The 15,745-nt window shown below is 36.7% G+C and overlaps 1 protein-coding gene across 2 annotated transcripts in view; it reads left to right on the forward strand.

Moving 5' to 3' along the window:
• Positions 1-15,745, forward strand: part of LOC103592419 (brain-specific angiogenesis inhibitor 3) — a 415,718-nt gene that overhangs the window by 323,980 nt on the left and 75,993 nt on the right. For both annotated transcript variants that reach the window (XM_008575133.1, XM_008575134.1), the window contains one exon: positions 7,104-7,298. In XM_008575133.1, the coding sequence (XP_008573355.1) occupies positions 7,104-7,298 (195 nt within the window). The remainder of the gene's footprint in view (positions 1-7,103; positions 7,299-15,745) is intronic.

Genomic DNA, 15,745 nt, shown 5'->3' on the forward strand with positions numbered 1-15,745 from the left:
ATTGATTTATGAAAGATGTATATTTAGATTATTGTTTTATGTATAATTATCTCTTAATTGAAGCCACTTGGAACTGTGAATACCTTTAATATACCTTGCAGATGGACTGTAGGAGTTGATGCTGAAAATAATATATAAATATACAATGTTTAAAGTATATCATTTTCACAGAGCAACTGATAAACCTTTTTTTAGTATTCACACAATAGAGGCAACAGTGGCTGTCAGTGGGAGGCATAAAATGAAAAGAATAAGGTTATTTCAGAAACACACCTACTCTTTAAACCATGACCCTCACCACATCTCTCTATATAAAGAGCAAGGAGGCTTAATCCAGAACTAAAAAAAGCTACTATTTTTAGACTTCATTTTTTTCCCTTTCACTGTTGATCTTGTCAACAGTATTAAATGTGAATGACACAGAAACTTTTAAGACTTGTCCTTTGGAGCAAAAATGCCAACAGAGTGTTGCAAGGTGAGCAGGTTTAATCACCGATAATTATAATTTTGAAAGAAAATATTAAAATTGTGAAACCATTCTGAACTACTTCAATGACTAAGTTGACAGAACTAAAAAAATACCACACAAAGGAAATAGACTCCTTAATGTATCCTTAGGGGCTTTTCCCCTCCATTTGAATAAAACTATCTGTAAAATCTTTTGTAGATATTGGTAAATGACTTTAGGAACAGTTGCACATTATATTACAAATAACACTACTGCTAAAACAAGTCAATACCTCAACAGTCTGGTGAGTTGCTTCATGTCTTTTGTTCCTTGTGTTCTTTTTTGAATGAAAAGATTTAATGTCTCCTTAAGACAAAGGTGATTGAAAATAATTTTTAAATATTTAAGCATTTTGACAATTTCTAACAAAAGCACTATATAAAACCTGAGTTTAGTAGGTGGTAGCTAAGCACATAGACTCTGTAATCTCTTCAGATCATGATACAACCAATACTTAGGAGCTATGCCATGCTGGGGAACTCAGTTAACACTAAGTCTCTGCTCCTTCATCTGTAAATGTGGATAATTTTGGTACCTCCACGGGTCATTTTAAAACTTAAATGAGGTACCTCATGTAAAACATGTAGTCACATGCTTGCTGTATAACTGTCACTCAATATATGATATATCAGTGTCATTATTTTCCAAAAGTTGCAATTGTATAAGTATTAGTGCAGATGTCTAAACTTACAAAAATCATCTGCCTATTCATATTAATTCGATATTTTTAAAAAGGCAATTCTGATAGAAAATGTAAAAGTTCTCCAATTACTACATATTTCTTTGTTTTGTATAATCATGGACTACTGTTTTTTACCTTGTCAACTTTTGAGGATTATAGCTGCAGAAGGAAAAAGGAAATTCTTCTGTAGTTTCTGTTCAATTTAGCAAGCACTCGAACAGGTATCTTTGTGTGGCAGACAATGTGCTAGAGATTATGGGGAAAACAAAGACGAATAAAAACTATAGGCCCTTTAGGACTTCCTGGTCTAGTGGAATGGATAAGGTAAGAACACAAACACTATATTAATATAAGATAGAGCGAGATTACTTCTATGAGGCTTGAAAGTATAGACCTTGTCAAGATTGCAGTTATCTGAAAATAATTCAGAAAGGAGGAAAAAAGATAATTTAACAAGAGGTTTTAGGAAAGCATTTAAAGTTATAGATGAGCATGAATCCAAGGAGCAAAGACAGGATTCATGGGGTTTCTTTGGGAGATGGTGAGTGGTAGACTGGCTGAGATTAGGGTACCTGCAGCAGTAGAGGAAGAGTGAGGTGGACTAAGCTGACCTTCATAGATACTACTGAGTTATGCATAAACTACAGCAAATATATATTTTCAAATACCGAGTTATAGCTGAGCTCGAAAGAAAGATAGGGAAAACCTTGGGTACCAGAAATAAAAAAGGAAAAATATCAAAGCTAGAGCTATAAAGAAAAGCTATGAGAGTTTCAGATCATATGTAACTGTAGGTACTGGAGGCTGAGATTCTAAAGCCCTTTGGATGCAGATAGGGTCCTTGCACACACAAGCAGTCATGCTCTACCAGGCCCCCTCAGTGACCTGGCATTGTCTTGCTGCTCTGGCCTCATGGACTAGAAAACCCCCATGCACTCACAGGCCTAGGAAGTGCTTAAGAAATCTGTAGTTCATTCAAGGTTTTGGGAGAGGAAGAGGAAAGGAATTATCCTTCAGAAACCGAAACTCCTACTATGAACCATGTGCAGATGAAGTCAACATGAAAATTAGTATAAATTGATCAAGGACCATTGAACTGCCTGAAGGCTCCACCCCCAGAGAAACACTCAAACATAGTCTATAACACTGTTTCACAAACCAGGACGAGATCTCAAAAGATAAATACATCCCACTGAATATAAATACAATACAATATTAATATTAAGAAGTGCAATACAATAAATACAATAATTACAAATATCATGAGGCAAAATACCAGGAGGGAGAATCAGCAAATGCAAGAATCAGGAGAATTAGCAATACAAGAAGTAACAAATAATAGGAAATATGGAAAAAACTATATTTGTTTAAAATAGTTGGGAGACCAAAGAAAGAACAGAAATCACAGTCAAATAATAAAGGATTTGAAAAAGATTAAATAGAAAACAGGAAAAAAATATTATCACTGCTATTAATAAATAAAACAAATAGCCAATTACATCCAGTTCAAGAAAGAATTGGTGATCTGGAAGTTAGATATTAAAGATCTGGACCAGGATCCATCTCATGTCCATAGAGAAAAGAAGGGATATGAGAAACATTACATAGCTATAGAGGAATTGGAAATTGAAAATGGGAGTAGAAGAGGCAACAGTCACTGAAAATCTGCTTTTTACCTCTATCTTTATATTAGCCCATCATAACAACCATGCAACATTTTCTCCTTTTTCTGGACAAATCAAATGATCCTAGAAGACAGGTAAATAATTTGTCTACTGGTCCTATGTAGTAAATGGTAGAACCACAATTTAAATCCAGGTTTTATGACTCTAGCTGCCCTTTAAACTTAACAAATTAGCAAGATTTCCAAAAAGAATGTTCAGTAGTTAATTGGAAAGTTTAATTTGCAACTTAAAAAGTTGTGAAGTTTAAGCCATATTTCACACTGCTGATTTTGATTTTGAAAAGAACCCAGGGAGAAGACAACAGTTGAAAGGAATATGAGAAGCAATATGAGAAGTTGGTATTTAAATAATATTTAGAATGTCAGGCCATATTTTTGAGAGAAGAAATATTGAAGAAGGGGTTGGACGGGATTACAAATTATAGAGCTAACCATAGAGTTTAACCATAGAGACAAAAACAAAGGAGGGGAGGTAGAATGCAAATGGAGGATGGTTTGAAATAGAGAAGAGATAGGCGAGCCGACCCATTTGGACTCAACTTCTTCATATCCCAGAAAAGAAAAAAAAAACAAGTCCAGCTGATAAACCTGGATTTGTCATTCTAGAAGAAGGTAGTGAAAGGGTAGCAGGCATGAGGCAAGGAAAAAATCTTTCACAGTATGCTTTTATTGTGGAGGGAAGATCAAGAAACTGGAAATTGTCTTTCAACTAAATACGTTCTGGATGAAAATGAGTTCTGTCCAAACACTCTTTATACCCTGTATAAATGTTATGAATAGTCTACACTAGTGTGTAAAAATATTACAAGCTATTTGTCCTGAGTGCTTCTAACTGACAACGCCAGGAAGGATGCTAATTAGTGCCAATTGTGAGAGCTGGTGTTGTGATCTGGGCACCTGTTTGCTAAGAGCCGGACTGAGAACAACTCATTCCACATAAGTTTGCTAAGCATCTGTCAGATGGCAACAATGTTAATTTACTACTGACTCTGGTTGGATTTGATGCCGACCCAGACATGGAAGACTGGCTTTCCTAGCTCTGATTAGTGGAACTATCCAGAGCCCTCTGTAACTATTTTTATTGCAAACAGAAAACATGTCTAAATGCTTTACTCCCCAAGATTCAAGTCAATGTTGTGACGCTTTTGTTTGAGGGGAAGCTTGCGTTAGATCTGTACAAGTTAAATCCCTCACAGGCATAGGTAAGGGTTGCCAAAATAATAACAAAGGGCTGATTTGAGGCAATCAGACATTATTTACCTTGGCAAACATTGCTGCATTCTATTCACAATGGAGAACTGTTGAAGTCCTCTGCAGCTTTGAGTATCACAGCTGATTTGCATTACCAGCATGAAACTGAGGACTGATGTTTATGATTTTTTTTAGTTAGACCCTATTAACTTTATTTCATTTCAGACTTTCTCCATACTCCACCTACTGAACCAGACACTTTTAAATCCAGAAGCTGCACTGTCTCTAAAGTCATGTAGTTTATTTATTTCATGCTATTTTATACCAGTGTTTGCCATGGTATCAGAGTAAGTGTTCATGAGTGACTTAGGACAGCTTTCAAGTGTGCCTACCTTAATCCTATGACCCAACAAAATGAGCATAAAAGGAAGTTGACTCATTCATTTATTTATTCATTTAATTCATTCATTTGACATATTGAAAAGGCCTCAAGATGCTGAGAATACAGTAGTAAACAAAATGGGCAAAATCCCCTCCTTCATGAGACTTATATTCTAATGGTGGAGGCAGAAAAGTGAATAAGGCAAGAGAGGCAGATGACACAATGGCACGTGAGGTTGAACATGATAAAGTAGGATAAGATGATTGAGAATGACAAGGGTGCCATCTTAGATAGGGAGTCAGGTCAGACCTCTCTGAGAAGGTGACAAAAAAAGCATGAGAATCTCTGTGGGAAGACTATTCCAGGCAAGAAGAAAAGCACATGAGACAGGCATGTGCTTAGTGTCATTTGAGAAAAGCAAAAGGACCAGAGTAACTAGAGCACAGGGAGTAAGGGAAAAGGAATTAAAAGCCTCCAGCAACTAGATCATGTAGGGCAGATAGACCATGGTGAGGCAAAACACTTTCCTGTAGGCCTTAGCTTCTGCTAGTTGTTTTAGGCTTGCGTCTCGGTTCATCTGAATTAAGAAAATGATTTTTTAAGCATTTTTACCATATAGGTATATTTTTCAAATCTTAGAGGAGACATGGCAAACTGTGTCTCCAATGCACTCAATTACATAAATAATAAAAAGCTGCAAAATTGAAATTATCTGAAAGTTGAAACCTAGCAACACTTGACTCTAAATCCAATTCCATTGTACTATACACAAAGATACATATAGTTAGGAAATAACAACAGAATTCACTTGAATGAAATTTTACTATGCTACATACTAAGGCTGTTAATAAGGCAAACAAACTACCCCCAAGGTTCAGAAAGACTATTGGTGCAGAAAAATATATATGCAAATGGTTATTATTCACTGTGATAAGAATGATATGTGTATAAGATAAGAAATAGCACAGAGAAGGAATCTATTAACTCTGGTTATATATTTAGAAGAACAAGGACTAAATCTGAGTGGTGTTTAAACAAGAGATAATGTAAGGCAGGAGAGTAGAATATCCAGTACAAAAACATGAAGTCATGGGACACATGACCAAAGTAGAAAATTGCGAATAGTTATCAGTAGTTTTAAAGCATGGCTAGAGGTCAGCCCAGTGGTATAGATCATCATGGCAAACCAGCTGACTTCTACTCTGAGGATTAGTGTCCATCTGATTGGCTAATGCCATGTCTGTATCATGATTAAATATGTTAATGTCACTCCATAACAATGGGCACTGAGACTAAAGAGGCAGGCAAGGGCTAGATCATTAATGCCAAGCCAATCATTTGGGCTTTAGTCTGTAGTTGCTAACTACCACTGAAAGGAGATGGAAAGAAATGAAAGAAGAAAATGGAAAAAAAAAACTGTCTAAATACATTATGTTTCTTAGCATAACACAATAGAAATAAAGTATGTCTGTACAGGTTTTTATTTTACCAAAATATTTTTAGACAGAGTTTGATAAAGGAAAGTAAAATATTACTGACCCAGTGAAGAAAAAGAAACAAAAAGAAAAAGAAAAAAAAAAAAAAGAGTAAAGTAAAATATCTGGTGTCAAAATAACACTTTCTAAAATTATAATTTTTAGGCAATTTCTACTTTTTTGATTAGTTCATATTGATTGCCATACTTTAAAGGATCTGTTAGTGTGTTTCTTAATGGAAAATTGAAAATTTCAGTGATTACATTTTCACCTTTCTTTTTCAATATTTTTCTGTTGTGTTAGTTCTTGATTATTTGATGATTTTTTTAAAGTTAACTTTATTGCAAATTTAGCAATGGGAAGATAAAGATTAACCTTTTAGTAAACAAGTAAAAGAATGGATCTTAGCCATCACTTTACCCTCTCTTAACTTACCATTCCTATGTATTATAAGATGCTTTTCCTACCTTGAACTGTAAAATCAGCAAATATGAGAACTGACTGGCTTTGCCCTAATTATCAAGTTAATTTAAGTTTTGCACCTTACTGGTTTGTGCTGCTGCTGAAGACCTACCTGAGAGTTTTTGTTGTTTGCTGTTGTTGTTTATCTCTTTAAAAATAAAGCTAAAGTAATCTAGCTTTCAGTCATGTCACAATAAAGCTCTAAAGGGTAGAGACATTTTCTTAAAATTGTTCTTGTGTCTTTGTGACAACTTTTTTTTGCTGCTATATAAAGATGTGTTTATTTTCAGAGGTAAGGCAAAAGTTATTAAGCTCAGCTTGTGTTTTGAAGATTTTGTAATCTTCCATCTCTGATCACAATTTACTAAACAATCTCCCATGTTTATCATATGCAAAAGGGTTTTTACTTTATTTTTTTATTTTTACTAAAAACCTAAATGAATACACATTTTCCCTATGTGTTGAATTTTGTGTTCTAAGTAGAAATAGCAAGACTGTCAAGCCTGCCAAAATGTATTCAGTTATTAATTTTTGCATGCTGGATGTTTATCCATCTAAGTGTGGTATACATACAATTTACAGTTTTGAAATCCTCCCAAGTATTGTAAGGCCACTTTAAAGTTGACTGAGTAATTTTAAATACAGTTGTTTGGTGAACATATGAGGAGAAATAGTAATGAAGATTCTGATGTTTACTCTGGTTTTTTTGACCATCACAGATTAAAGAACACCTTGCGAAGGGGCAGCGAATGTTAGCAGGTGATGGAATGTCCCAGGTGACCAAGACACTGTTGGACTTAACTCAGAGGAAAAATTTCTATGCGGGAGATCTTCTGATGTCTGTGGAAATCCTCAGAAATGTGACAGACACGTTTAAAAGGGCTAGTTACATCCCTGCATCTGATGGTGTCCAGGTAAGGGAGACAATCCCATGAAGTAAAAGACTAGCGAAAATAAGATCGATTTTTGGCCCTAGAAGCCAGTGCAGCCATCCTAGAGGTAGCCTGGACTGGAGGGAGAGAATGCTTACTCCTGCAGAGAAACATCCAGGTTGTGCTTGGTGGGAGCTCTGGAAATGACCTCAGTTCCCTTAGTCATTTCTGCAGCTTAGTGTCCTCAACCATAAAATGCACATATTACACTTCAAGGAGATATTGAATGAGAATGTATGTGAAGTGCTTTGAGCCCTCAGGTAAAAGGGACTATAGCAAATTCAAGGTGGTATCATGGATATTTTATTTCCACATTTAATATCAGCATCTTGCCATAGGAGACTATTAAAAGTACATTAAGCATAATGAAAGTGCATTAACTATAACATGCAAAGAAAACATAGTTTAAGGTTTATTTGGGGTTTTGCTATCAGAAGGAGGAAAACCATATTTAATTTTGTGTAACCACTGCCTAACAATATGAGGCAAATCAAGAATTGTTCTGGATAAGAAAATAGGGAATTCGATTACTTCTCACAGTATATTTTTCTCGTCATGGAAGACTTTTAGAGCAACATCATTTATTTCTATAATAAAATGTAAGTACTCTCCCGATTTCTGTATTACCTTTGTCATTAAAACAAAGATTGTTGGATGGCAACAAAACACATTCAGTGCAACCCCAGTTTGCATTGCAGATTAACTCTTTTTGTACTGTTGACTAAAATGTACTCCTGCCAAGTACGCTTAATTGATTTCTACATTTCCAACATGATACTCTTCCTGTATCCTGCATAGTATTCATTAAAATAAAGGTTTGGCAAAACTCCCAGGTCAGGTATTGTTTTCCTTCAGCCTAGTCTTTATTTGAGAGTTTTATTTGCATTTCACTTGGAAAAGGCAGGAATTATTTGTTAGTTTTGTTTTTGTTTCTGTTTTTAATTAACTACTGAGGGAAAAAGGAAATGAAGTCTTTTTGGAATCATGAAATCATCCATAAATAATAATAATGTCCTGATTTGTATAGAGGTGCATATATTACCAAAATTATGTGCCTATACTTCTGAAAGTAACTGCTGTGAGAATTATTAGTACTACATTCTACGTTATATCACCAGTGCCCTTTTCTTAAATTGCAATTGTAAAAATACATTGTGGGAGTGGGTTATATGAAACATTTCAAAGATGTATTTTTTTCTTACAAAGAATGAAACTTTTATAATTTTAAAAGTTAATAAAGTAACCAAGTACAACTTTTCCCTGTAGTTCTGAAATATTTATATTAGTTACCATTTATATTCAAAAATAATAGTCGTAGTCCTATTTGGAAAATACAAGTTATAATTTTTAAAAATGCCTCAAACACTGTGTTCACAGTTGAAACATCAGGCAAAATACTGCAATAAATAGTCTGTAATTCTCAAGAGAAGAGGGCTTTAAGATTTTGGGGAGCTGAAGTTCAAGAAATTAAGTTTGTCAGGTCATATCGGAAATACATTTTGATTGAGTTACTCATTAGAATGCACTGACTCAACAATGTTTAACCACTTGCTTAGTTAGCTGGTTTGACTTAGAGCAATTTGGCTGATTATTTCATTGTCATTTTGGCACAGTCAGAAATAGGCTCCCCCAGTTCCATCCTGCTCCCTCATCCGTCCCATATGCATATATAAAGTCCTAACCACATCGTTGTCCTTGTCATTCCCTCACAAATGGCAGCTGCATTTTCCTATTTCACGGGCTTTCCTGGTATCTTTTCAGGGGCCCAGAATGCCCTCTTCTGGAATTCCTTCTTCTTCCATCTCTAAAATCTGTCAAAATCTTAGCTCAACTCTAGTAAGTCTTTTCAAATGCCAGACTGTCTACTTCAGCTTAAAATAACCTTTCTCTTCTCTGAAATCCTAGAGAACTTTGTAACCTCTTTTATTCTGCTTTCCACAATTTGCATATATTTATTGACTTTGCTGGATTATGAACTCTGGTTTAAAAGCTTAATCAACATCCTTTGTACCTTACGTGAATTTCAATTCGCCATTTCCAAGGGCTCTGGATATTTGTGATTGGCTGGCACCTCAGGCTTGATATGGCATAAACAGAGCTCATCTTGAATGCCAAGTTTTCTTGCATATTCTACTTTTCTCTGTAGAATTAGCAGTCCCTAGGCTAGAATTTTAATGTCATCCTGACTTTTCAGTTCTCTTCCTTTCCTGTTTGGTTTGCCTACACAGTGCCTCTTTCATGTATTCCTTCCTCTCTCTTTCCACTGATGTTATCCTAAGTCAGTCTCCAATTACCTCATCCCACACATCATTTCTGTGGCCTCTTTCCTTTAATCCTCTCTCACATGTTTACCTACATTCTCATCCATGTCGTACACTGTGGTACTGTTAATTGTCCTAGGACAACTCTGGTTATGTCACTACTTACTCAGAAACCTTCCATGGAGCTTCAAGGCCCCCTGAATAACAACCTTAAGTCTTTATCTTGGTATGTAGGTTACCTGCCCTTCCAGCCTCATGCATAGATCACTCTTCCTCTTCAGTTGAGCTCAATGAACCATCCTGCTTCTGGAATGTACTATGTGTTTTTGGCTCACAGTCTTTGCTTCCTCTGTGCTTTCAGACTGGCTTGGTCTGTCTCAATCTCTTAATGTAATCTATTGGTCCTCTGAGCCTCTGAAATCCAATAGCACTCTGTCTCCCTCATCTCTTTATATCTTGTATTATTAGCATTCATTAGCAAATCTTTGAAAAAGGAATTTTCCTGATCTATCTTTGGGACCTAGCCAAGTTCCAGCCTGCTTCTCTAAAATAAGACTTGGTATAGAATCTTGACAGTAGAAGGTGTTCAACAAATGTTTGTTGAAATAATTAACAACAAAATTAATAATCATGGAAGTACCACTGAGCTTTTTCATTTTTTCCCCACTAGGAAAAGATGAGCAAAGAACAAAGAAAGATTAAGTAAAACTATTCAAAGAGAATATTTTCTTTTAAATGCAGTTATGTGCAAGGTGTTTTATTTAAAATGGCTAGCAATACCAGATTCAACAAAAAATTAATTTGATATATTGAAGCAAGAGCTACAGAATAGCTACAACCTCCATTACACACATACATGATACTCACTCAAATATATGGCCCAGCACAGTGCTGAAGGGTTGTCTAGTGATCCTAAGCACAAGAAGGCTGTGATGTGTCTTACGGAGAAAATACATATGTTAGATAAATTTTGTTCAGGCATAAAGTATAGAGAGCTGTTGGTTGTGATTTCCATGTTAGTGTATCAATGATGTACATTAAATAAGTTATCTTTTAACAGAAGCGCACAAGGTCATTGATTGGTTGATGAAAATGTTGTGACCAGATTCTCGAAGGAACCCTGTATTTTCCCTAGAAGCAATGGGGCAGTACTCATTAGTTCAGTGTTTGCTGTAATTTTGTAGAATATAACTACCACAAATAATGAGTATTGACTACACTGTTAGGTAGAAAAAGATTTAAGTAATGTTCCTGAAGATAAAAGGAGAGTTACTGAACAAGCTGGAATTTGAATTTACATACGTATGGTTCAACTTTGTCAAGTTTTATAGTTCCTGGTGTGGGCAGTGCAAACTCAATCCTGTATTGATAGAATGAGACACAATATGAATTTTTTCAGTGGTTAAGAAAAAGTAAATGGACAAGTTTTCTTCTCTCTCCCTGGATTGGATGTTCAGAGAAATTTTCTCTTCTTTTCTTTTTTTTTGTGAATTCCCTAAGTACTATTATATTACTCTATTCATTTGTTAATTATCTTGACAAATATTTAAGGTGCTTGAAGTGCTAGCCTAAGCCCTAGGGACATGATAGTCTCTCAACAAGCTTAAAATTTACTGCTGAAGGCAGCCTAGAAACAATAGTTACAATATTAGGTGTGAGAGTGCTATAGTAGGGATGTTTACAAGGTTTCAAAAGACCAGAGATGTAGGAAAAAATACAATTCTGCCCAGGATTTGGTGAGAAGACTTTTGAGAAGAAATTATCTTTGAGCTGGATCTTGAAGGAACATACCTCAAATTGGAAAAGGGAGAAATATAGCACATAGAGTACTAATATGAACAGAGTCTTGAAGATATGTTTATTCCCATGCTGACCATTAATGGCTTCGGTCACTCAGTGAGGACCCTGAGTGTTATTTCCCCTGTGGTTTCAGTGCCAGACACTTTTACTTTTTGCTTATAAAAAAGTGGGTGGATAAATGTGAAAGAAACTATTATATAATAGAGGTAGTCTAATTTTCTTTAATAAATCAGATCCGGTAAGGGCTCTTTTGGTTTGGAATTATAGTACAACTCTAGCATTCAAGACACAAGCTGATGGCTTCGAGATCCTCTGCTTAAAGAGAATTGTACAACCAGAAAGGTTAATTTTCTCAGATATGAATAGAGGAGATAGGAAATGCAGTAGAGTGTGATGATTAAGAGTTCTTGCTCTGTAGGCAGAATCCTGAGCTTTGGGATGTGGCTGTGTCACTTATTAGCTCTGTGACCCTCAACAAGTTACTCAAGTTACATCTATGTGCATTGATTTTCTCCTCCATAATATGGGATAATAGTACCTACCTCATAGGGTTAATGTGAGGGTGGAATTATCTAAGTGAAGCACACAGCACCTGGAACATAGTAAAACTTAAGAAATGTAGCTACTATTATCATCCAAGAAGGTGAGATTCTGATGGAGCGAGCACCTGAAGACTCAAGACCACAGGTAGCTGCTGCCAATGCAAATGGATATTTGGTATCTCTCCTGCCAAGAAAGGAAGCTCAGATATTTCTCATGGTACCACCTGAGGGAGTACAGCCACTGCTTTTCTTTCACCTGTTATAGAACAGAAGGGCAGGGAGTCTGTCAGGGAAAATGAGAACAGAATAGAAGCATTAGTCTAAGGTTGGCACTGCAGGGGCATTTTAGAGTTAAAGAGCAAGCACATGAGGAGAATTGCTTAAATCAACAGTCAGGATTCCTGACTCGGTGGAAATCAAGTCGTGTACAGGACCATAACTCTCAGCTGACAATCACTCTGTCATAAGTGGCTGCAGTTTTCCGTGTTTAACAGCCTGAGAGAATTTTCTGTTATTTCTCTGTGGTAGAGAGAGCCTCACATAACTAGTATCTCTTTCTAGGTAATATTTAAATCTTGCCATTATTATAAACATGCAAATAAACTCAACACCAGATAACTTTCTTAAATGGGTGAAATATTAAGCAACAAATTTTGTTTCACAAATCAACATGATTAAATCTTAACTGTGAACAAAATCTAGAAGATGGCTGCTGGCTGAAAGGAACTAACAAGTTTCATAAGACAGTACAAAGTATACACCCCAGTCAGGCGGGAAGAGAAAGAAAGGCAAAGACGTTTTAACAGTATGCATAGTGCCACCTATCAACATTTACAGTAAATGCCATGTAATATAAGTAAATGATTTTGTTCAGGTTAAAAAAAAATACAATAAAACATGAGATAGATGGTTTTACCCTTGCAGAATCTCCCATTATTTCTTTCACAGTCAAGAAAACATTGGGATTGCATTAGCAAAATGTACAGGTGGTTTCCAGTTATGACTTCATTTATTATCAATGATTTTTCTGTTGTAAAAAGATTATTATTGGAGAATGTATTAATTTGATAGGCCTCCATAACAAATGCCACAGACCGGTTGGCTTAAACAACAGAAATTTATAATATCATGGTTCTGGGAGCTGGACCAAGATCAAGGTCCCAGTAGGTTCAATTTCTCCTGTGGCCTCTCTTTGGCTTACAGATGGCTGCCTTCTCTTTGTGTCCTCACATGGTCTTTTTCTCTCTATGCACACATCCCTGGTGTCTTTCTGAGTGTTCTAATCTCCTCTTCTCATAAGGACACCAGTCATATTGGGTTAGGGCCCACCCCAATGCCCTCTTTTTATGGCCTTATCTCCATATACAGTCACATCTTAGGTACTAGGTGTTAGGGCTTCAACATACAGATTTTGGAGAGCAGGGAGGATACGATACAGACCATAATGGGGAATCTTGAAAGACTGTGAGCGTTGTCCTTTATTAAAGATGTATGTGTGCGAGGCATCTTCCCTAAGGACAGGAGCTGCTGTGGGGTAACCTGTGATATGTGTATGTTTCTCCCCCATGGTAGCCCTCAGGTGTATCAGCCCTGCCTGTCCAAACCTCAGAGACTGGTCCTCGCCTCATTCCTCACTTAAGAAGCATTCCCTGTCTGGACTTGATGATAATTATGCCACACTGAGTTATGACGATTTTATAATATTGGCTGCTCTACCAGGTTGCCTCTGGGGAAATAGTCATATTTAATCATATTAGTATCACTAACTTTTTTACCTTTAATTTTTAAATGAGGACTGGAAAGCAGCACTGAGCTCATGCCCCAAAGCATTGATTTTGGATGGCTTATTCTTTCCACTTAGCCTTACCCCGTCTACTACAACTCAAAGCAGACTCCCTCTACTACCTCTTGCTGGAGTCTGTCATCTTAAACTTAGCATGGAGACACTGGTAGCACTGTGTAAAACATTTCCCATCCAAGTTATTCTGAAACTCCACAGGTCAAGCTGTCTGACAGTGCAGAGCAATGACATTAGTGTGAAAGACAGACAGTGATTCCTGGAACATGTTCCTATGTAGCTTTCAAAATGAGTCAGAACTAAAAGAAAAAGAAAGAAAAAAGTTGTTACTAAAGACTTTTTTTTTTCTCCCTAACCTAGTGAATAATAGTTTCGATAATCTGTCCTCACCTTCCTTTAGGTCTGGCAGATTGCAGTAGTCGAGCTGGAACAGGCCAGCCCTGCTGTCAGGAGTGCTCTGACCTTCTCTCTCAGGTCAGGTCACCAATCCTGACCCTGACACACCAGTCCTTCAGATGAGTCCTTGCTTTTTGTCACCTCATTTTCTAGTGGCTCAGTTTCTTGTTTCTGAATCATATTCTTCATATATCTTGGACCTGGAAATCTGCTGGGGGGCATCTCCTGCCTTCCTGAATCTATGATAGTTTCTAATTGCCAATGGCTAGTTGATGGGCTGCTTGAATAGATATTCTGGATAAAAGGTCTAAACCATAGCACTGTGACTCTTTGTTTTGATCATTTATGAGTTATTTTGCCTATTCACCTGTTACAAAAAACTATTTAGAGCACTCTTCAGGGATTGTTTAGTTTAAAAAAAAAAATGAAAAAAACTGAAGATGATTTGTGTAATAATGTTGCTCTTACTCAATTTCATTTTTGTATACTTTCTGGAATAGGAGATTAAGAAGTAGAGCCACAACTAGGTTATAGGGAATCTGTGATCCATGCCTTTATAATATGGGTGTGTTCATGGTTTTACATATCACACATGCAAATATCATCAGCCAACTTCATAAAGGCTAAAAAAAAAAAAAAAGAAAAGAAAAGAAAAAGAAAAGAGAAAGAGACCTACTGTACTATATCTTGACCTGTCTTTGAATTTTTACCTGGTTAAAGGAATAGTGTCAATTAATCTCACCACTGGTGAGTCTTCTTTCTGAATTTATTCTGTTTTGTCGCCTGTCACTCTTGCTTTTCCAATCTCTTCATCTCTCTTACTTGTTCCTCATTTTATTGAGTTTATCACCAGTGTTTTAACCTTGTCTTCATCCCATTCAACTCTATTCCTGGGAATCCTAGGTAATCTTGTTTTTTTTTTAATCCCATAATGTATCAACACCACACTCTAACCAGCTGAGCTAATCGGCCAGCTTCTAAAAGGCTCCAGGTTTTAGCGAGGACTAATTATTCACAAATTTTTTTACTTTTTGAGCTTTAAGCTTATAGTTAAACCTGCCCATTATGCCTCTTTTCTTAGCTATATAATAGATTCTTCATACTCAACTTGAGCAAAACTAAGCCCACTATCTATTGTGTGGTATTCAGCATGGCTAGTTGCCTCATCATCCTAAATTGCTTAAGCTAGGAACCAAAGACTCATCTTTAATTCTGTACTTTTCCTCCCCGGCAATCTGTCATCAGGTCCTGTTGCTGCCCTAAGCCAAGCTACCATCATTTCTGACCTCAGTAATTGAGACAAACTACTTAATTTGGGGGTGGGGGGGTGACCGGTAAGGGGACCACCACCCTTGGCTTGGTGTCGCCCGCACTGCGCTCAGCCAGTGAGCGCACCGGCCATCCCTATATAGGATCCGAACCCGCGGCGGGAGCGCTGCTGTGCTCCCAGCGCCGCACTCTCCCGAGTGAGCCACGGGGTTGGCCCAAGACAAACTACTTTCTGGCCTCCCTGTTTTCACTCTCACTCTCCTACACTCTATTTTTCACTCAGCAGCCAAAGCTAGACTTTTATTTTGAATGACGTTCATGTCATATACTCATTGTGGTATTAAGGCCCTGCTTCATCTGACC

Source organism: Galeopterus variegatus, unplaced genomic scaffold (assembly GCF_000696425.1).
Source record: "Galeopterus variegatus unplaced genomic scaffold, G_variegatus-3.0.2 Scaffold1145, whole genome shotgun sequence".
Classification (NCBI taxonomy): Eukaryota; Metazoa; Chordata; class Mammalia; order Dermoptera; family Cynocephalidae; genus Galeopterus; species Galeopterus variegatus.